At 33.7% G+C, this 23,370-nt stretch overlaps 1 protein-coding gene across 5 annotated transcripts in view; it reads right to left on the bottom strand.

Moving 5' to 3' along the window:
- The window catches only part of Stag1 (STAG1 cohesin complex component), a 372,311-nt gene that overhangs the window by 29,293 nt on the left and 319,648 nt on the right, over nucleotides 1–23,370 (bottom strand). For all 5 annotated transcript variants that reach the window (XM_077795277.1, XM_077795281.1, XM_077795278.1 and 2 more), the window contains 4 exons: nucleotides 15,017–15,097; nucleotides 4,877–4,969; nucleotides 2,838–3,012; nucleotides 258–397 (listed from right to left, as the gene is read on the bottom strand). In XM_077795277.1, coding sequence (XP_077651403.1) covers nucleotides 258–397; nucleotides 2,838–3,012; nucleotides 4,877–4,969; nucleotides 15,017–15,097 — 489 coding nt within the window. The remainder of the gene's footprint in view (nucleotides 1–257; nucleotides 398–2,837; nucleotides 3,013–4,876; nucleotides 4,970–15,016; nucleotides 15,098–23,370) is intronic.

The following is a 23,370-nucleotide window of genomic DNA, read 5'->3' on the forward strand; positions in this document are numbered from 1 at the left end:
AACAAAAAGAAGCTTATGGAAAAGCAAGCAGCTAGAAAGTTGAGTGTTTTTCATGTAAATGCTAGGAACTCCAGGGAGTGCAGACTGATACTTTGGTGCAGATTCATAAAGAGTTTATATAAAATGATAACATTATTAGAAAATTATCCACAGTACACGGTTCAAAGCTGTCAATTTCAGCTTCTCATCACCATCCATTCATTATAATTGCAAATTTCTCTGCTATTTAGGAGAAAAATAAGAATATTAAACTGTACCTTCATGTAGTGTTTAAAGATGTCTGCAGCTGCATGCATGTCAACAATATCATAAATGATAAGTTTGCTGAAGGCAGCAAGTAGATTCCTTCTTTTATGTAAGGCCTCAATTTTATTAGCTTCATCTTCTTCATCACCCTCTAACCACAGAAAATAAATTGGTTATAAATCTGGCTCTTGATCCAATAAAACAATGTAGAAAATCTGCATATTTGAAAACTAGCTTTACAATACTTCACAAACAGGCACAATTCAGTTTTACACAGAACAAAAATAGTTATACTGATTAATTATTTTAGAGTGATATTTATTACATGCTTATCAAATACTTGGTAGGCAAAAAGATTCCTATCTTTTAGGAGATTATCATAGTAATGATTAAGATAATCAAATCAGCTAGGAGGTAGGGATTGGGGTAAAAGCATGCCTGTAATCCCAGCAGCTTGACAGGCTGACGCAGGTGGATAGCAAGTTCAAAGCCAGCATCAGCAACAGTGAGGTGCTAAACAACTCAGTGAGACCCTACGTATAATAGGGCTGGGGATATGGCTTAGTGGTTGAGTGCCCTGACCCAGAGTTCAAACACAGGTACCAAAACAAAAATAAAAACAAACAAACAAACAAAACAAAGACAGCAAATCATACATAGATTGTTTCATACTTTTGTCACAACAACACTGTCAACTTGTTTTATCTTACAATGTTTTTTCTAATCTCAATATTTCTTATATGCTAATACATTCCCACAAGAAAAAAAAGTTATGAGACAGGCAAAAAAGCTGTTTTTCTCTCTATATATTTTTTAGTTGTATATGGATAACACCTTTGTTTTATTATTTATATGTGGTGCTGAGGATCAAACACAGTGCCTCACATGTGCTAGGTGAGTGCTCTGCCACTGAGCCACAACACGAGCCCCAGAAAAGTTTTATTTTAGAAAAATATATAGAGGGGTAAAGGAAATATATGGAGCAGTTAATTTTCAGTGCTTGTCCACATGGTTATATTATGAGTTGAAAAATAAAATCTATTTTGCAAACCATGTTAAAATACTCCATTAAAAACTTTCTAAATAAGTAGTGTTTCTCATTTAATTTTTTTTAAATATATAATCCATTGTGTTATGTATTTCTAATCCTAGAAAAAGTTTTCCTACAAGGCTCCAGATGACAACATTTATTTCAGGCTCTGTATTTGGGATAAGTCTTCTTTCTTTTGTTTATATGTATCTATTGATAAAATAATTTACTCTCAGTCTCTTTCTTTTTACTAGTAAGTCCTGATAAGTTCTGAGGCACCAGTGCTTTGAGAAACTGGAAATCGTTTTGCTTAAAATAGCAGTTAAGATCTCTTGAGATTGAGTGTAAATAAGCATACTCAGTTCCACACTGCAGTATTTCTAAAATGTTCTCTTAAGAACAAGATTTTTTCTTCTTTTTTTTTGAGTCATGCTATGGATCCAACCTAGGGCCTTCTGCACACTAGGCAAGTGTTATACCACTTAACTATACCCTTAGTCCTATAAAGAATATCTAATAGCACCAAATAGATGTGTGGATCAAATATGCCTCTTAAATTTTTTTAGAGAGCTTAAATCATCTATTTCACAAATAATCTATTTTAAAAAATATTTATTTACAATTAAGCATTAAATTTAGTCTGATTTTGCTAAGCGATTATTTTACAGGCTCAGCACAATTTTGACTAGTGAAGTTTGATGATTATCTTTCACCATTTAATTTCTTTGAGCTATATTTTATTCAAGTGATAATATATGACAGCCACTCAGGAATAGAAAAGAACCTGGATGCTTTCCTTTAAAAAACTGTAAACTTGGGGGGCTGGGGTGTGGCTCAGTGCCATAGCACTTACCTCACACATGTGAGGTACTGGGTTCGATCCTTAGTACCACATAAAAATAAACAAACAAAATAAAGATATTGTGTCCATGTATAACTAAAAAAATATTAAAAAACAAAACTGTAAACTTGGACGCAGTAAATGAGAAACAACCTCTAGATTGTATATACATTTGTACATGTGGGAAATGGCAAATGTAAAAGAATTATTCATTATAGCTGAAGACTGCAAACTATATGTCAGTTAATGTGAGCTAGATTATGTAAATTACCCTGTATCTACACAAAGAAATACTATATGGGGCTGGGATTGTGGCTCAGTGGTAGAATGCTTGCCTATAATGTGTGAGGCACTGGGTTCAATCTTCAGCACCACATAAAAATAAGTACATAAATAAATGAATGTACTGTGTACATCTACAACACACACACACACACATACACATATATTTTATATAGGAAAGAAATACTATATGGCTGTTTGAAAAAGAATGAGGAAGCTTATATAAGAATGGGGAAAGAACTCTAAGGTACTTTTAAAGGAGAAAGCCATCATTATCCATATTTTTGTTCTTGCTGGTTTCTGAAATATATGAATATAATACTATTAGCATTTTTTAGGGAGAGAAAACTTAGTAACTCTTGGATTTGAATTTTTCACTTCTGTCTTTTGGGATTTATAAAATAAAATAAATATCAACAAGGTGATAGCTATAAATACCCATGCTCTGGTTCTCCTCATCCTGGTCAATGAAAACATGATCCATCACGAAACTAAGGAGTTCTGACTGGAGTCCAGTATCTGGATTAAATACCAAAGGCTGAAGGCCCTCTCTGCCACCTGTCATTAACTGGTGGCTAAAAATCATCAGAAGATCACAAAGTAACATGAAAGCCTAGAATGAAAAGGAAATTCATTAGCAAAATAGTGCATGAATATGACTACATGCCAATGTGAATGAAAACACACTAAATATTAACAGTTCAACAGCAAAACCTTAACATAATAAACTCTCTTTAGTTTTAATTTTCTTATCTCATTACCCTCTCTCATTAAACACTGGTCGCATTTAAGATCCTCCTGCAATACAATCTATTTATTTTACTTGGCTGTGTTAACTCAAAAATGTGGAACAAGAGATTTTCACCTGAACTATAAAAAAATAAGTTAAAATCAACTCTGTAAACATATAAGTGGCATCACAAATGACAGATGTGAAATTTTAAGAGAAACCATGTTTAAAAATTAATGGTTAGACCATTAATATAAAACTGGTATTTAAAAACCTCTCAACAAATTGAATTATAAGGGAACTTATCACTTTTACCGAAAGACTAAGTATTAACTTAGCAAATGTGCATTATTTGAATGGATGGGACGAAATAAACATCATTAGTTTAAAAATCAAAACACTTTGTTGTGGGATTATTGAGGGCTGTGACATTTCTGAACAATTCACTGAAACTCATCCCATAAAAGTTGATTTCTAAGAGAAAAACCACAATTTTGGCACTTATTGGGGTGATGGCTGCCTATCCAATTGTCTGGCTCTAGCAAGAATGATGCTAGTTTATGCTCTGATTGCACAACAATGAAATACATTAAGATATTTAAGAAGAGCCATTTGTAAAGAGGGAAGCTTAAAGAGAATCCAGGGGATTTTTACATTTTTTACACAGGTCATTCAGAATATCATTGAACAGGTCTGATATAGAAACAATGAATATTTGGTTTAAATGGCCAGAGCTGGGTACTTCTATATAGCACTGGTGGGATTCTGAACATCTACAGAGTAAGGTTTAGGGATCTTTGTTTCCATTTTAAGTTAAATGTTAATAACTCAATAAAGAATAAAAGTTGTGACAATCTATTTGTATGAAGGAATAGCAAAGGATGAATAACATTGAAACCTTTAACCTGACAAGACTTTTATTCTAGCCCAATGACAAAATAAGAAAGTGTGTAAAAGGTACAATCTATTTTATATAAAAGTATTCTCTAGTAGAAGAGTGAGTTAAAGAAATATTTTACAAAACCAGTTAATGGAAACAGTACTTCCCTGGGCTCCACTTTGAACCTTTTGGGTTGTAACCTTGTCCAAGGGGTAAGGAGTCTGTTAAACCAGAGATATCCCCACTGGCACCCTGACTGTCCACATACAGAGACTTGGGAATTTCTTGCTCTAAGAAACTTGATCTTAATTGTGAAAGCCTTCAAAGGCCTCTTCCCTAGGCCTATTACACCTCCAGTATGTGTATTCTTAGGGCACAGAGTGGTCAAGGGGTAGCTATTTGGAGGGGTGGTACAGACAGAGTTTGGACATATGGTTTGAAGTATTCAAATGTATATGCAAGAGGAGGCAAAAATGACAAAAGGGTAAGTTCTAGCTCTGCTCCCCAGACTTCCAACATTCTGGTAGAGAATGCTTAGGAGTCAAGATTTCTCAATTTGAACTTGGTCTTCAAGTTGATGGAGAATATACTTGTCAAAGTACAAGCATAGAACTTATTTATATAATAAGCTTGTTAGCTGAAAAACAAAAAAGCCCACAACAAAACAAAACAACAAAACATGACAAATTTATTAGCTTGCTTTATAACTTAAAACATTCAGACATCAATACTCTTGGTCCTAGAGGTCCCATGAATGTTAGGGAGAGAAAAGTATGCTAAGAATGGCCACAAAAAAATTACTTTCTTACTATTTATTAATACATTTGGGTTATTTTTACTGAGAGCTCATAACTGGTAATTTCTTACCTGTTCCTTCACTGGAGTATTAACATTAGATAGGCACTGCTGGCAAACAGCCAAAAAGGATTTCACTGTTTTCCTCAATACCAACAGATCCTCCTGCAAGACACATTCAAAGATGCAAGCATGAATTAATATCCTAGAAAATTGCCAAAAGAAATAATAGAAAAATAGCCAAATTGCTTTATTGTGAAGGAAATTTACAAGACCAAATTTATCACTGAAAATCAATTAGTATAGTTATTTTCTAGCTTTTGACCTAATGGAAAGGGCAGTGAAGCTAAGAATCTGGAACATGCATTTCTATTTAGCAATGGACTGCTCAGTGTGATTGCTCTCAGAAGTTTCCTTTACAAATATGGTTATTTAGGATATTAAAACCATTAGTTACTTCTACAACACATATTAAATAGTAGTAAGATCACAGCATACTGAGAAAAGTAGCAAAACACCAGTACCTAACTTCTCCTATATTCACAGTGTACTGCAAATGTTTGTGGAAGAAAGATAAACCTTCAAAGAGTGGATGTGTAAATGGAATTTAACTAGATGGCCAGATAATATCTCACCTGAAACAACACTGAAAAAGTCTAAAGGGAAATTTACTTTCTCTTTTTTCATACTGGGACTGAACCTGAGCATGCTTAAACACATTCTGCTTAAACACACATTCTGCTACTGAGCTATAATCATTTTCCTGAAAGGAGATCTAAACTCTATCAAGCATCTACAACATGTCAAGCACTGATTTGAGGGTTTACTATTACATAAGTTAATTACTAGCACATTCATATGCACCTGCAGCCCCAGCACTCAGTAGGCTAAGGTGGGAGGATCTCTTTGAGCCCACAAGTTGCAGAGCAGTCTGGGCAATAATATTGAGAGACTGTCTCAATAACAACAACAAAACAGATCCTAAAAAATCAGTCATTATTAGCAAAGGGCATTGAAACCAGGACTGATACCAGAGCTCATATTTTCTTGACAAATGAATGACATGTGCAAAGAATTCAGCATTATACTGGCATTTAAAATAACAATAGAAAGTAATTATCTGAGCAAAGGCCCATGTAAAAATCATTTTAATAAGGTACTCTATTAAATTAAAATTCTTTAGGCTCTTCTATTTTGTAGAGATGACAGCACTATTTTGGTACCTTCACAACCTAAATAATAATACTTTGAAAGTTATACATATATCCTATTACTAATAGAGTGCACATATTTATTTATTCGGGGGGGATACTAGGGATTGAACTCAGGGCCACTCAACCACTGAGCCATATCCCCAGCCCTATTTTGTATTTTATTTAGAGACAGGGTCTCACAGAGTTGCTTAGAGCCTCACTTTTGCTGAGGATGGCTTTAAACTCGTGATGCTCATACCTAAGCCTCCTGAGCCACTGGGATTACAGGCATGTGCCACCATGCCCAGCTACAGTGCACATATTTACAGGAAGAAATAAGCTCATCTTGTACATAGTAGTAAAAGGAAAATGTCTTGAAGACCTTTAATGTACCTGTGGATTAATATTCAGTAACCACATCTCAACATTCCTTGAACTTTAATTTCAAACATTCACAATGCATTGAGGAAAACAGATAAAATAACAGGCAACTATAATGGAGTGCAGAGTGCTATGGTGGGAGAGAGCATGAGCCCTATGCTAGAAAAGCTAACTCAGAGTCAAAAGTAGTCATAAAAGGAGAACAAAGAACTAATATGAAGCTGGATCCAGGGGACAGAGATTATTTAAAAAGGTATTCCAGATAGGGTCCCAAATGTTCAAAAGTTTGGAGATACTTTTGAGGAAGTTAATTGTAGCTCAGGTATAAACAGGAGTGACAAGAAAGCAAAAGAGAAAAATAGAACCCATTTCCACTTAAATGAAAGGCCATTTTGAATGTCATGTTAAATCATTTGGATATTATCCTGATAAAAATAAGGAACTACCAAAGGAGGATTTTTATAATGGGAGTGTTAAAATTTTGTGCATTGGAATCACATTCTAAACAGAATGGACAATGATTTTTAATAGGTCATTTAAGAGAAGATACAATATTTTGTTGAGAGCGTATTGTGTATCAAGTACTATGTTCCATGTTCATAAGTATAAATTTCACAATCACTCTGTGAAATAAATGAAAACATTTCCATTTTATAGACAAATAACTGAAATCCAGGGCACTCATATTCTAAATGGTAGAGCAAATATCTAAATGGGAGGGCTGTATGATGTTGTGAAATACATAGTTGGTATAGTTGGTCTTTTGTCTGTTTCCTAGCATTCAACTCCTAAAATCCTGGGACTTTCTAAAGTGCTCTTTCATGTGCTAATGAGTTGACTGATGGCTGGTATCACCTAGGCAGTTTCAGTATAGGGGCTGGTCACCAGAAAAACCAAATCACAGTTAAAGGGTTAGCCCTGCTCCTTCTCCATCCAGGAAGTGATGTTGAGTTGGTCACCAATAACCAGTGATGCAATCAAGCAAGGCTATGTAATGAAGTTCCACAAAAATCCACAAAGTAGTGGGGCTAGGGTTGTGGCTCAGTGGTAGAGCACTCACCTAGCACGCGTGAATGCTGAGTTTGATCCTCAGCACCACATAAAAATAAATAAATAAAATAAAGGTATTGTGTCCAACTACAAGTAAAAAACAAACAACAACAACAAAAAACCCCACAAAGCACTGGTTTCTGGGAGCTTCCAAATAGCTGAATATGTGGAGTTTTCTGGAGGATGGTGCACCTAGAGAAAGCATGGAAGCTCTATACATTTTCCCATATGCCTTTCTTCATCTGGTGTTCATGGGTATCCTTTCTAATTTAAGTACTATTTCTCTACGTTTTGTGAGCCATTCTAGCAAATTAACTTAACCCAAGAAGGGTACCGTGGGAATCCTTATTTATAGCAGGTCAGTCAGAAGGTAAAACAACTTGAGACTGCAACTGGCACTGAAATAGAGAAGGCGGTCTTGTGGGACTGAAACCTTAAACTGTGGGATCCAATACTGTAATGTCAGAACTGAATCAAACAACACTCAGCTGGTATCCACTGTTGAACTGATTGATTGGTTTCTGGTAGGGAGAAATCCTCACACTTCTTAGGTCATACAAGTATTCTCTGCTGTGAGAATATGGGAAGACAATGAGTTTCCTTTTTTTCCCTTAATATTCTTATATTTGGTGGCAGTGATGAGATTTGCTAGAACAGCCCTGACTCATGGTTACATGTAAGAAAATACATAAGAGTGGATAATGAGGAACCTTTGATCCAGGGACTACTAGTCATCTATGGTATAAAACTTGTGGTGCTCTATGCTTGGTAAAGTTACCAGTGAAATTTAGAGATGTTGTAGACCTAAATTTCAAGGAGTAGGAACATTAGACATGTAAGGAAATGCAAAATAAGAAGCAGCCATGTTAAATGCAATCCTTTAGTTACTGTTATCTGTAATAGCTAAAATTAAAGTAAAAGTGCAGGCTCAGGCCTTGAGGATGAACCAAGCTTAGATGCTAATTAAGTCTGTATGAAATAAGGCTCAGACTATCAGCTTCAAATCTACCCATCAAGAGAAAAATTATGCAAGGACAATAAAAATACCTCAAAGGCCATTGGTTACAAAAAAGGTAGTCAACATTAGGCGAGGGCAAAACTAAGAAATTACAGAGACCATGGGTTATACTGTAAAGGGACTGTTTCACTCTATATCAGTACCATCCACTTCCTGAGGAGACTACTAAAAAGAATTTTGAGAATAGCTAATTTAGGACCGGTATCTTTGATTTTAAATGCTATGGAGACAAAGTCATATCTGGATTGATGCAGGACCAATAACGTACTCAGCAACAATCACAGATGACTATAGTTGGTCTAGACATAGAACCTTACTCCCAAGTGAAGTCAGCCTGGTGAACTAGACAGAAGTCACTATTACTGTTTTACTCTGAGAAGGGGAACTGTTCAACTCCACCAATAAATGCAAATAGAACATTACAGGCATAGTAGCCAATATCCTTCATATGCAAGAGGCATTTTATGATGACCTGGATATATTCACCTAACACGGCCATTAACCAGGTCATGGTAAATGCTGTTGTTAACGGTAACCCTGTTGCCGACTATTTCATATGTTGCAAAACTGAAAACAGTTGAGAAAGCCTTATTAGATTTGCTGTCTCAGCCTCCCCAAGGGGGTTTTATAGATGTTAATAAAAAAATCAGGTTAGTTAACAAGAGAATAAGACAAAAGGGAGAGTCAAAGGACTCATTCCAAACTAAGAAATAATTAAGGGTGGGGACCTAGCTCATGGAGAGTCACAGGACTTGTTCCAACAGGATAGAAACTTCTGTGGATACACAATAAAACTACTGGATATTTAACCCCAAATATAATACCTAGTTTTCAGTGTTGCTGCTGTTCTTGGCAATATGAATCCCCACCTGCTGACTCCTGCCATTGCTCAAAGGCTAATCCATTTATGTTCCAGGAACCCTTAAGATGCCTACTGGAGTTCCAAAACATCTTCTGGTTTCTCTTTCCTGTAGTGTACAAAGGTGAAGGAAGCTAAAGAGTCAGAGGGACAGGGGAAAAGTAGTGATTGTTAGGACCAGAGAGAGAGAGAGACCTGAATCCCCAAACTATCCCAAAATTCAGACGAAGAACAAAACCTACTATGCTATATCACAAACCTACACTACTGCATATATACAGGTACTTACTCTAGCCTCAGAAAATAAATTACTCAATTACAACTCTTAGTTCTGGCAGGGAAGATGGAGAAACCAGATACAAGGCTGAGATTTAATGCCAATGAAATAACAGTTTTTGTTAACTGAAACATTTTTCTCAATGTAATCTTCTCAACAAACCTAACCAGTTGTAAATATCATTCTCACTTTATATACTAGGAAACTGAAACTCAGGTGAAGTACCTGGCTTGGGCTACCAGAGGTGATAAGAAGTATAGCCAAATTCAAACTTGATTTTTAACTCCAAAGACCACCACTGCTCTAACACACACACACACACAAATGTTGGAAAGGTAAGAACTGAGAGTGTCTTAACATAGATAAATGGATCAGCAATAAATTGTCATTTGATGGAAACCTAGCAATTGTAAATCACTAGGAAAATTTTTTCCCCAAAATATAAAACCTTCTATAGGAGGAAAAATCATTAGTCTATCACTCAGGGAAAATGAAAGAGGATAAGACATCTGTTTTATTTCTATTCAAATAAATGGCCTAATATGAAGGTAGATATCAGTAATTTGGGGGGAGAAAAGCTCCAATGTCTGTACTAGAAAGTGAGAACTATTATGTTTTATCTTTTTTTAATATTGCCTTACACTTCTGGATAAGCTCAGTTAAAATACATTCTTATACTGTAATAATTACTATGTAGAGTATGATGTCAGAGATGGGAACTTCTAACCTACTGACAATAGAAATGAAGAAATTGGGCCAAAGAGTACAAACACACAGGCTAAGTTTGAGGTTTAACCTTAAGAAGAGGAGAACACTGAGACAGAGATCAGCTGTTCCTCAAATAAGGAAAAGGACAAGCCTTTACAGTTATGGTGGGCTAGGTTCTGGATGATCATAATCTCAGTTCTGATTCTGCCAGGTGATTCCAGAGAAATCCTTATTGCTTGAGGGGGCAATCTGGTTCCCTTGAGAAGATTAGGGGTGGTGATCTCATCAAGGGTTGATCTGCCTTCAAGGGTCTACTGTTCCTGGAAGGTGTAGGGGAATGACTGAAGACTTCTATTTCCAGATACAGGTCTGGAACAAGACTTTTATAAAAAATGGCAGTTGAATGTTCCCATAAATCTTGAAAATATCTTACTCATATTTTGGTGTCCTTAGTTTGAAAAGGGGGATGAGATAGGTTAAATAAGTTTAAGGATAATAAGCCTTAAATTATCAGTTTTTAGATAGACATTTTAATCACTTAAGGAATGTCTATGTACAAAAGGCCTTAGGAGTGCATTTGCCCTGTGTCCCTGTTGTGGTCTCATCTATATTTTAAGGAGTTTGGGTATTTGTAAATCGTACTTTAAAAGTCACTGTCTCTTTGAAGGTAAGAACAGGATCCAGGTAGACAGGCTTCTGAAGCTTTATGCTTCCTCTTTCAAGTGGGGGATTCCCTGCCAGAAAGAAAGCAAGTTCCGAAACCTGGAGACCAAGGGGGGATTGCAAATATAGCATGGCACACTTAATAAAATGCTGAAACAATGACTTTTAAGTTTTTACCTTTCTAAGATGAATACATTTATTTCTGGTAGAGAATTTTAAAATGTTAGAATTGGATAAAATTTTGAAGTTTATAACTTACTATGAATAGTCAGTTATTTCTGTATTCTAGCTTAAAAAAAAAATTCTGAGCTGAACAAGAAATGGTACTAAATAAGATCTAGTTCTTTCTCCCCTAACCTTTTTAGATCAATTAAGCAATTTTGTTTGGAGATATATTAACAGAAACATCTCTTTTAAAGAACAACTCTGGAGTCATGGAATGACCAAAAGGAAAGCCTTAAAACTAACTGAATAGTTAATGAAGACAGAATTCTGAAGAAACAGAAGGTGGCAGGGAAGTATTCTGGAATAAAAGAAGTCAAATAAAATGGTTATATACTAGTGAAAATTTGTTCTTATAGGGATAGTTTTATTTGTCATCCTTGGCTCCATTCCCTTCACATCAAGTCAGTTAACTCTGCAGACAGAAGAGATGTTCTCTATGTTGTTATAGAAATTCTGGGCAAGGACCTAGTTGAGCTATTTCTTTATTGTTCACTGCTACATTGAAGAGAAGGAATGAGAGAAAGCAGCCCACAGGTTTTTATTCATTTGAGCTCATTTCTAGGGAAGTATGTCTGTGGAAAGAAAACCAAGATTGAAGGGATTTGGCTACCACCAGTTGCACCTTCACCCTTACTCCTTCTCTTTAGTTTGTTTGGAGATGAAAATTGGAATTTGTGGAGTACAACTCTAGTCAAGATGGTGATGAACAATTTTTGTAGTTACTATACCTCTAATAATTTCACCTGCAGTTATGTAGGAAATGTTGACTTCTTTTAGGAATAAGTTCCTGATTCAGAAGGCAGGGATGTTTGCCCGCCCCAGACCCTCCCTACTGTAGTCCAGAACAGAAATATGCAGAATAAAGTAAGGCAGAATATCATAATTTTAAGACTACAGAAAGCAGGACAGCTTTTCTCAAAAGGAAAAAAAATGAGGATAAATTCTAGATATTTAGGGCAAACAAAGAGATAGGGTCTTTAGCCCTCTGTTTACCTTGCCTTTTAAATGTCTTTGTATATGTCCAGAGGAACTGAAAGAAGAAAGATTCTTTCTGCTATAGAAAAGAAACTGTAGGCCATTTCTATAGGACTAGCACTAGGGGGCACTGGAGCAAAATATACTGAACATGACCTGTGTGACTGTCAAAGGGCTTCAACTCTGGAAATTAGGAGAGGAAATGCCCATTGGTAAAACCCAGTTCAATTCCATTTCAAATAAAGGTCTAATGCTGTTCTTGATAATAGTCTACACATATACTTTATTTCATAAAATTTTTACTGTTGAGTTAAACTATATCTTGAAATTAAGCTTCAAATATAACTACCATTCATAATCTTCTGATTGATCGTATTCCTGACAATACAGAAGAAAAATAAATTTTATAAGCACTCTCTAAAAAGCAATTTGGCAGTAATGCATAAAGAATGTTCAACATACGTATAACTGTTGACATGGCAATTCCACTTTTTAAGAATATAAGATAAGGAAAATGCAGAACAAAATTTTAGCCAGAATGCCCATCATGGTGTTAACTTTATTTAATAAAAATGTTTAAAACCATTCAAGAGGAGAGTGGCAAAATAAACTATAATGTAGATTATTGATGTATGTACAATATTACATTAAAATATTTTGTATAATAATTTTCTTACCTAAAGAAAATGTTAATTTAAGAGACGCAAAATTATAAATATGATTTTAGTATGATTAGAAATACATGTAAGAAATAGAACTAAAAATCCCCCACATCTTATTACGTGCCAATAAAAACTATGGAAACAAAGCACATCAAAACTAAAAGTGGAAATCCACAGGTGATGTAACTTGGTAGTTTTGTTTCTCTTTCCCTTTTTTCTTTCTTTGTTACAACAAGCATGTGCTCAAAAGAGTGAAATTTTATGAAAACCTTGTAATTTATACCAAAAACCAATCAGCATAATTTATTAGTTAATAATAGAGATGACTTCTACAGAATTTTAAATGAGTTTCTGTAAATGTACTAATGACTAGGGAACCAAACACATGATGGTCACCTGGCTTGCTTCCTCACTAGCTAAATGACTCATTCAATTTTAACCTTTTTTTCAACAAAATAACTTCATGTATTGTTAACATTTATAAATATGCTAATATCTATTATATTACATTTAAAATTCAGGAAAAAATTAAAGGGGAATAAAGGGATAGAGTTTCAGGTGCATCATTACTAATTCCTCCATATACTTTAACTGGCATTACAACTCTGACATTTGAAATCAAAATAACTTCCCATCTAAATGTCTGTAGGCATAAAGAATGATGAAATGAAATCTACCTATGTAACATAATTTAACGATTAGCAAATATTACCAATTTGTGATCAGCTGCATCAACCAATTTGCCCTTAGAAAATTTGTTAAAAATAAAATCTATAACAAAACCCTCCAGAACTAGTTGTATTAAAAGCTTAATACAATAATTTAAAGAGCACTAACAGTAAGCATCAGATTGAGATTCAAATGACTTATTATAAAATGGGATTATAACATCTACTTTATAGATGCAAATGCAAATAAATTCTCAAATTATTAATCAGGAAGGGAAAAAGAAAAAAAATTGTTTCTCTGAGAAAACAATGCTCCAGATTAAGCTGGTGGTTTTATAGCAAACATCAATTATCTTTAGGGCTAAATAGCTTTCGTTTGTTAAGATGATATGTAAACATCAAACCTCTCATTCCATGAAACCACTGAAAAAATTATTGTGATATTTATATCAGGTAATTACAATGTGTGAAATATTTTTTTTGTCTTGATTCACTTCATGGTTCTATTCATGGTATCTTGTTTTCTTTTAAGTTATGTTTTTACTATGAGTTTACTTAAAATTTTATTTAAAGAAATTCTTTAAGGCGGGTTCCTTCACAAGAGATTTAGATTTGATTCTGTTAGGTATTTGGGGATACTACCACTTTAGAACACTTAAAATAAAAACCTCAACTTGTTCTTATTTTTATCTTTCCTTTTTTTTTAACCACTGAAATAGTTAGAATCCAGAGTAAAACCTAAGTGAAAACTAGTTCATAGTTATAAACTTTCAAGGGAAATGTATCTTTCCACACCTTTAGTCAATAAAAAATTAATACAGGATATTTTCCTTAACCCCCACCTCATGAATGGAGCTGGTATACATTTATTTCTATTTACCCTTGTTCTTGGCCATAGTTCTTTAGGATTTCTTGATTTTGTCAGAGATTTGTGGCCATCTACTAGACATACTACCTGGGAAGGATGTTGTGCATTTTCTGTATTAAAGATCCTCAGTGTAAAATAAAGGCTTCAGTACTTTTAAAATTTTCTTTGATTCCCACTTACACTTAATCTGTGGCATATTTTCCTTTTGGTTTTGCATAATTATGAATAGACTAAACAAAAGAGACAAACAAAAGTATCTAACATTTTAAGTTGTTTTTCACTTAAAAGAGAGCTATTTGCTTTGAACTCATAGCTGCCAAACAGCCAGAATCAAAAGCTACACTTACCTTTCACTATTTGTTCTTCCTTATAGCATGTCACCTATAGAGCTCTTGCATCTACCAGTTATTTTTTTAAAAGTATTTTAATTGTGTGTTGTGTGGGCTTATGTTTGCATATATGTAAATTGTGTCTCTAATGCTTGAAGACTGGATATTTTCTAAAAAGGTAAAGATAAATACTCATAAAGCAAGAACTGGTAACAATAAATTATTGTATTTTTATTGAAGATTATAATAATTTATATAACTGATAAATTATTTAATCATGAGTTAAGCAAGATTATTATAATAATAACCTTTCTGCCCATAGAAACTGTTACTTACTTTGGAAGGAGAACCATCAGTAATTTTCACCAACTGCCAAAGAATCGAATAATGGGAACATTGCAGTGCTTGCACAACTATCTGTATAAAATGAAAAAAAAATTCAATAAAAAATTCAAACAAATTAGACAATTTATGTTTTCACAGTACTAGGAGAATAATACTTACAATGATTTTTATTTATAATAAAATAGAGTTCAATTCCAATTTTTACAGAATGGATAAAATATGAGTTAAACAAAAGATAAACCAACACATTTACCTAGAGAATAAAAATAGAATATCTTTTTATGTGGGGCAAAGAGGAGTACTGGTAATTTAACCCAGGGGCACTTTACCACTGAGTTACATCTTTAGCTCCACTTCTTTATTTTTATTTTGAGATAGGGCCCTGCTAAGTTGCTGAAGCTGGCTTTGAACTTGCAATCCACTTGCCTCAGCCTCCCAAGTTGCTACAAGCATGTGCCAGAGTAGAATATATCTTGATAATTTGAACCCAAATAACATGTTAAAACACAAATATAAAATGTATGAAATTACTATTATCCAAATTTTGAAACTGAAATATTCTACTTATTCTTTTTAAAAGTGTTTTTAATGTGAAAAGTAATATTTATACCAAAGATGCGTAAAACAAATATTAAGCTTACTAAATAAATATAAAGTAAAAATATTTGTGTAACTAAACTCTAGATCAAGAAATAGAACACTGTTAGCATTTCATCCCAATATCATCTTTATCTTTTCCTATGAGTAAGTTATTTTGATTTATCCAGCAATCAGTATATTTTTAAGTACATAAGTCTATGATTTCTCTCTATGATTTTAGAGGTTGTCAGTTTTTGTTCTCAGGATCTTGTTACACTCTTTAATTACTAAGGACCCAAAAAGGTTGTTGTTATTTGAGATATATCTATGAATAGTACCATATTAGAAAATTTTTTTAAAAATCATAAAATACTTTGAATTCAAATATAAAAATAACATTGACTATATTTTAATAATTTTTCTGAAAAAATGCACTAAATTTTTTATTTTTAGTTGTAGATGGGCATAATACATTAATTAACTTATTTATTTTTATGTGGTGCTGAGGATTGAACCCAGTGCCTCACACATGCTAGGCAAGCGCTCTCCACTGAGCTTTATAACCCCAACCTCAAAAATGTGCTAAAATTTATAAAACACAAAATTTTATTGAGTGACAGATTTTGCAAATCTCTTTAGTCTGCTCTAATAGAAAAATGAATTTTCCTATCTGCTTCTGCATTCTCTTTTGTAATATACTGTTTTGATTGAAGTATATGAAGAAAATCTGAAGTATATGAAGTAGCTGAAATAAGAACACATATTTTTGTATCTTTTGTAGATAAATATGGATATTCTGATATAATACCAATATTTCCCTAAATAGCTGAGAGAATGAAAATGAATAAAAGGAAGTAATATCTTATCTTACTATGCAAATAGTTTTGACATCATGGACCTCCCCTGGAGACCCCTAAGGGTGATTCCATAACCATAATTTGAGAACCATTGTTCTAGAAATTGGATTGATTTAACTTTATTAGATGTTACCAAACTGTATCCAAAATGATTATATGTAGTAGTTATTACTAGTTAATTGAGGCTCCACATTTTCATCAAAACTTGATATAATCAGGTGTGTGATATTTGGTGATTCTATTTTGTATGAATAGGATCTTAGGTTTTAATTTACATTTCTTTAATTACAATGAAGATGGCTACTTTTTTTTTTGAGAGAGAGAGAGAGAGAGAGAGAGAGAGAGAGAGAGAGAGAGAGAGAGAATATCTTTTTTGTAGACAGACACAACACAATGCCTTTATTTTTACATGGTGCCAGAATCGAACCTGGGTCCCACCTGTGCTAAGCGAGCACTCTACCGCTGAGCCACAATCCCAGCCTGATGACTGCCTTTTTTAAAAAATAATTTTTTAGTTGTTGATGGACCTTTGTTTTATTTATTTATATGTGGTGCTGAGAATAGAACCCAGTGCCTCACACATGCTGCACAAGCGCTCTACCATTGAGCTCCAACCTCAGCCTGTGGCTGCCCTTTTTTTAAAAAAAATATTTTTAGTTGTAGATGGACACAATACCTTTATTTTGTTTATTTAGTTTTTTTATGTGGTGTTGGGGATCGAACTCAGTGCCTCATGCATGCTAGGCAAGTGCTCTACGACTGAGCCACGACCCCAGCCGGCCCATGGCTGCCTTTTAAAAAAAATTTATTATTGGCATCTGAATTCCTTCAGCTCTGAAATGTATAGTTCAAGTCTTTGTTTCTTATTTTCTAGGGAGACTAATAATAAATTCAGGAAAATAAGATTCATAACATAAAAAAGAATTCCATTTTGGGAAGGATTTTTACTGAAGTTTTGTTCAAATCCATATTCCTTTATTGTACCAAAACATATCTCATAAAGTGATATTACATTATTTTACTTGCTAATTTTAGTGTTTCTATTATCATCATCCCCATATGATAAACTAAAACCCATAAAAATAAACATATGTAGAGAATGAGAGAGAAATCCCATAAATGGAATGCTGCAGAAAGTAGTTGTGAGCTTTGCTAGTTTTATTTTAAAATTATCGTGTTTCAGAACATTTAAGCAAAAGATATCTCCAAAGTGCCCACTTGAACACTGAAAATAACTCCTAAAAATTAGAGTTATCTCCTTCCCGCTCCGGTACTGGGCATTGAATCCCAGTACGTTTTTATTTTGAGACAGGGTCTTGCTAAATACCCAGGCTGGCCTCGAACTTACAATTCCTCTTGCCTCAGCTTCCCAAGTGGCTGTGATTACAGGAGTGCAGCAGTGACCAGATGAGACAATGTCAGGGTTTCAATAAACATAATTAACATAACTCATTCATATAAAAATGCAGAAACAAGACTATGGACACACTGTAAAGATTAGTGTTAAATAAATCACCTCGGTATACTTAGAAGATGTTCAAAGACAGTACACCTAATGGTTCCTGAGACCCTTTTGATAAGCTGTCACTTACAATCCCAAATACAATTGTAAAGGGGTTTTTGTGGAAGCAAAAGGCAAAATTTAAAAAAACAAAACAAACAAAAAAACTCTCAATTTAGCAGGTGTGTAGTTTAGTGGTAGAGTGCTTTCCTAGTATGCATAATGTCCTGGATTGGATTCCCAACACTGCAAAACAAACAAAAAATAATAACAACAAAACAAAAACTAAAAGAAACTCTCCCCCTAAACAGTTCTCCTGAGTTTGAAACATCAATTATTAAATTACTAGAAGAGTGACAATAGCAATAAATGGGAAATTAAAATCTACAAAATAATGTTGAAGAATGGCTTAATTTTGGTTATATCAAATTTCTTTCCTTTTATTTTTATAATTCTATAGAAGTTTCTTGATGGTGCTTATGGAAAAAGGCACCTGCTTACTCTAATATCTATTTTCAAATAGAGAATTCACATTTTAATGTTTTACACAATACTCCTGTCTCAGCCTCCCAAGTTGCTAGGTTGTGTGAGCCATTGTGCCCAGGTTGTTTACTTTTAAAGAAGCTCCACTGCATTATTTTAAATTAAAAAGCTTGCTCTCATTGCCTGAAAAGCATTTTGCTTTCTCACAGTACCATTATGTAATATCATAGTTACATAATATCAAATGTCAAAAGAAAATTCAGAACTATTCCATCAAGCTTCACTATCAGTCATTTTGATATTTATCCTCTACACCAGCAATGTTATCCTAACTTGTCCAGAAGCCTTTATTCAATAACTTCATCATTTTTGGAGCACAGACAAAACAAGAAGGACTAGCAATGAGAAACTGAAAAAGCCAAAAGAAACTGTTTTAACCTACGATCACTACCCTCCTCTTCTGTTTTTTTTTCTGGATTAACATTGTTCTGACCCTAAGGAGGGTCTTCAAATAGCACCATTAGTCTGATGACTAAGAATTTCTTTCAACCCCATTTCTCTGTCTTCATATTTCCATGAGGAAATTTTGTTCATGGGAGGAAACACTAATGTTCACTGCACATTTTTGGTAAATTAAGAAGCAGGAGTATCTTTTGTATCTTGCCCTCCCCCCCCCAGCATGATACCAGTGCCCCAGAAAAAGTCAATTTCTGAATGACTAAGTGAAGCAGCAACTACCTACTTTCCCTAATGGTTATGGGGGTGAGAAATAAATTCCTACTGTGTTAACCACTGAGATTATGAGGTTAATCTATTACTAAAGCTAGTACCATATTAACTAATATAAAATTATCCTCTTTAACTTCATCTAAATTTCCTTGACTTCATGTCTTTAAAGGAACTACAGCTTTTTATGTGATTAGCGGATTGAACCATTGAGAATCAATCAGCTTTCAGTTACTGATATCATATATCCTGAAGATGAACTGTTACTAATGTAAATAATACTGAGAAATAAGTTTCTGGAGTAATTAAGTTTAGAAAAACTGAACTTACATAGAAAATTAAGTCTGAATTGAGACTATGGACAATTGTAAGGAAAAATTATTATATACATGTAACATATATGCATTTGTACATGTATGTTATCTATACGTGTTATCCACGACAGTGGATAAATTTGGATTCTTTGTTTTTTTGCTTGCAAGAGATCTTAGGAGAAGGAAAATTAGTGGACATGTACATGACAGAAGAGAGGACTAAACGCTAGTCTGTTAATGACATGCAATATTACTATCATTGTTAGACTAGTAACATAAGTGACAATGTCCTCTTTGAAAAGGTCCTTCAGATGCAAATAAAATAATCAATATGGCCTCACCAAGGAGGATATAAAACTGGCAAATAGGAACATGAAAAAGGTGTTTAACATCATTACCATTAGGGAAATAAATTATCTGTTAAAAACACAGTGAGACACTATTATATAACTAGCAGGATGGCTAATGTAAAAATTACTGATATTATCAAACACCGATAAGGATGCAGAACAACTGGATCTCTCATACACTGCTGGGAGTAATGCAGAATAACACAGCCACTCTGAAAACTGATATGGCAGTTTCAAATAAAATTAAACATATACTTAGAGCAAGACCTCATTATTATACACATGGGCATTTACTTTAAAGGAATGAAAACTTAAGTTCAAACAAAAATCTGTACACAAATGTTAATGACAGCCTTAGTTGTGAAAGCCAAAAGTTGGAAACAACACAAATATCTTTCAGTGAGTGAATGGATAAAACAACCTGTGATGTATCCAAACAGAGTAATATTAATCAGCAATAAGAAACTGAGTAGTAAAAAAGTGTAATATTATTCAGTAGTAAAAAGAAGTATGATTCACAACTTTGATTAATCTCAAAAGCATTTTCTTCAATGAAGACATTATGCTCTAAAGGGCTACACACTGTCTGATTCCATTTATCTGGAAAAAACTTATCTGAAAAAAACTATAATAATGAAAAACAGACCACTGGTGTCCAGGAGTTGCAGGTGGAGAAAGCATATGACTATAAAGGGATAGTATGCAGAACTGGTGAAACTGTTCTTTATTCTTACTGGGGTGGTGACTTTACAAATCTACACAAATATTAAAATTCACAAGACTGTACATAAAAAGGAAAAAAGTCAATCCTATTATATGTAATTAAAAATAATAATAACCAAAAGGGCAATTTTACATGATCCTGTCTCAAAATTAAAAAAAAAAATTTTTTTTTTAAAGGGCTGGAGTTGTAGCTCAGTGATAGAGCATCCTGGGTTCAATCCCCATGCCAATCAATCAATCAATAAATAAATAACATTAGGAAAATATTCCTAGACAGGCAAACATCTGTAATAGTTTGTGTGTGTGTGTGTGTGTGTGTAGGGGTGGATTGAACCCAGGACCTAGTGCTTGTTGTAACACTGAGCTACACCCCCAAGCCCTCTATACTAAATCTGAAAGAAAAGGGTTAAAGATTTAATCTTGCAAAAAAAGGGGGAAATTTCAAAGAATGCTTTGATAAACTGAACACAATAAAGCTTAAGTATAAACAACAAAAAAAAATGAGGCTAAATGAGAAGAAAGCAGGTCACAGAGGACCTTACAGGAAGGTGAACATACATTCTAGTTTATGCTTATGTCTTAGAGCAACTAATAACAGTATCTCCTTTTACTTTTAAGAGAATACGCGCGCGCACACACACACACACACACACACACACTGGTGTCACCTTTCTAGGACAAAAGAAATCTGGATGCTATTAAAATTCAGAGAGATCCTTGACAGCCGAGTGCTAAGATTAGATGTTTTGAAAAAAATATACTATAACAGCAAAAAGTAGTAGTTTTCAAAAATGTATTATATCACCCCCAGCTCTAATACCAGTAACTCTGCTTCTAACCTATGAGCATTTTCCCATTTCTCATGTCCTGGTTAACCATTCTATTAAATTTCATGTATACAATTGCCCTTGCTCTTAAAAAAAAGTCTTTTTTTCTTAATCACATATATCACTTACACATACCAATAGATGATATACTGTTTAACTGATAGTTTTTGAGCTTTTAATAAATGGTGTCATGCTACATGTAGTCTGAGAGATCAACTGTACTTCACCTTAGCCATCCCTCTGAAGGACCACCCATAGAGATTTTTTTTTTTGATTACAAATGTTCATCCTCCATCTCTGAAAATTCGTTCAAGAAATAGTTTAACAACTTCCATTCTTAGTTTATTTTAAATATTTTTTTGCAATCATTACATAACTGAGTTTTGTACCTCTGTAATAAAAATTATATCAAACTTTCCTTGGTTCTGAAATTTCTACTATGTGATGTTTTTCTTTTGTTTTTCACATTGTATTACTTTCTGGGGTTTTCTAAGCCTAGAAATACACACTGGTCTGACTTTGAAAAAAATCTTCATCAGATAAGAAACAATCACTCTCTTATTTTTTTCAATCAAAAACAATTTAATGTATCACTTATACAAACCCATAGTCATGTAATCAGCAAAGCAATCACGATATAAAACAGATTGATCACTCCTCAAATTCCCAGATCCTTTTATAGTCAGCCTCTTCCCTGTACCTGAAAATCTGTTTTCTGACCCCATATGAGTTCTAATTGCTTTTTACCCTCACAAGTATCTGGTAATATCAGATTTTTTAATTTCTTCTTTAGCCCTTCTAATAGATTTGTAATGGTATCCCACTGTGGTTTTAACCTATGTTTCTCCAATGATGTTTCTTTTCAGGTGCTTATTTGCCATTCATTTTTGGTATTATCTGTTCAATTCTTTTGTTCATTTTTAAAATACTGGGTTGTTTTTATTACTATTGAATTTTGAGAAATCTTTCTATTTTTGTATAAAAGTTCTTTATCAGATATGGGGTTTATAAATATTCACCAGCAACTGGCCTGTCTTTGATTTTGATTCTCTTTTAGTTTTTAATTTTAATGAAGATTAATGTATTTTTTTTTTCTGTTTTTGGTACTAGCTAATTTCTTGATTAAAACAAGGTCACAAAGATTTTTCTCATGTTTTCTGCTAGAAGTTTTATAGTACCAGGTTTTACATTTAGGTCTATAATCTGTTTTAGGATTTTTTTGTTTAAATATCAGGTCTCACTATGTTGCCCAGAATGATCCTGAATTCCTGGGCTCCAGTCATTCTGTCTCAGCCTTCCAAATAGCAGGGATTATAAGTATGTTCCACATTGCCTGGCTGAATTAATTTTTGTATATAGTATGAATATGGATTTTTTTCCACACATTTTTGTGAAAGATTATTGTATTTCTAAAGAAATGCTTTGGTATCTTTGTGGGAAGAAACAAAATCAACTGACCATGTACACAGGACTCTAATTCTGGACTCTTTATCCTGCTCTTTCAATGTATATATATCTATAGTTTCTTTCTTTCTTTCTTTTTTTTTTTTTTTTTGGTATCAGGGGATTGAACCCAGTGATTTTTAACTACTGAGTAATGTTACATTCCCAGCCTTTTAAAAAATATTTTATTTAGAGACAGGATCTTGCCAAGCTGCTTATGGCCTCAGTAAGTTGCTGAGATGCTCATGCCTCAGCCTCCCGAGCAGCTGAGATTATAGGCATGCACCACTGCACCCAGCTATCTATTCTTTCTTTAATACTACATCATCTTGATTAGGGTTTACAGTCCTGAAATCAAGAAGTGTGTATCTCCTCTGTGCTTTTAAAATTCTTTTAGCTCTTTTGCTTTTTCATATATGAATATTTTCCATATGATATTATAGTCCAGTTGTCAGTTTCTACAAAAAATTCTACTCAGATTTTAACTAGAACTGTTAAATCTACAGATCAGTTTGGAGAGAACTGACAGTAACAACACTGAA

Source organism: Urocitellus parryii, chromosome 2, assembly GCF_045843805.1.
Source record: "Urocitellus parryii isolate mUroPar1 chromosome 2, mUroPar1.hap1, whole genome shotgun sequence".
Classification (NCBI taxonomy): domain Eukaryota; kingdom Metazoa; phylum Chordata; class Mammalia; order Rodentia; family Sciuridae; genus Urocitellus; species Urocitellus parryii.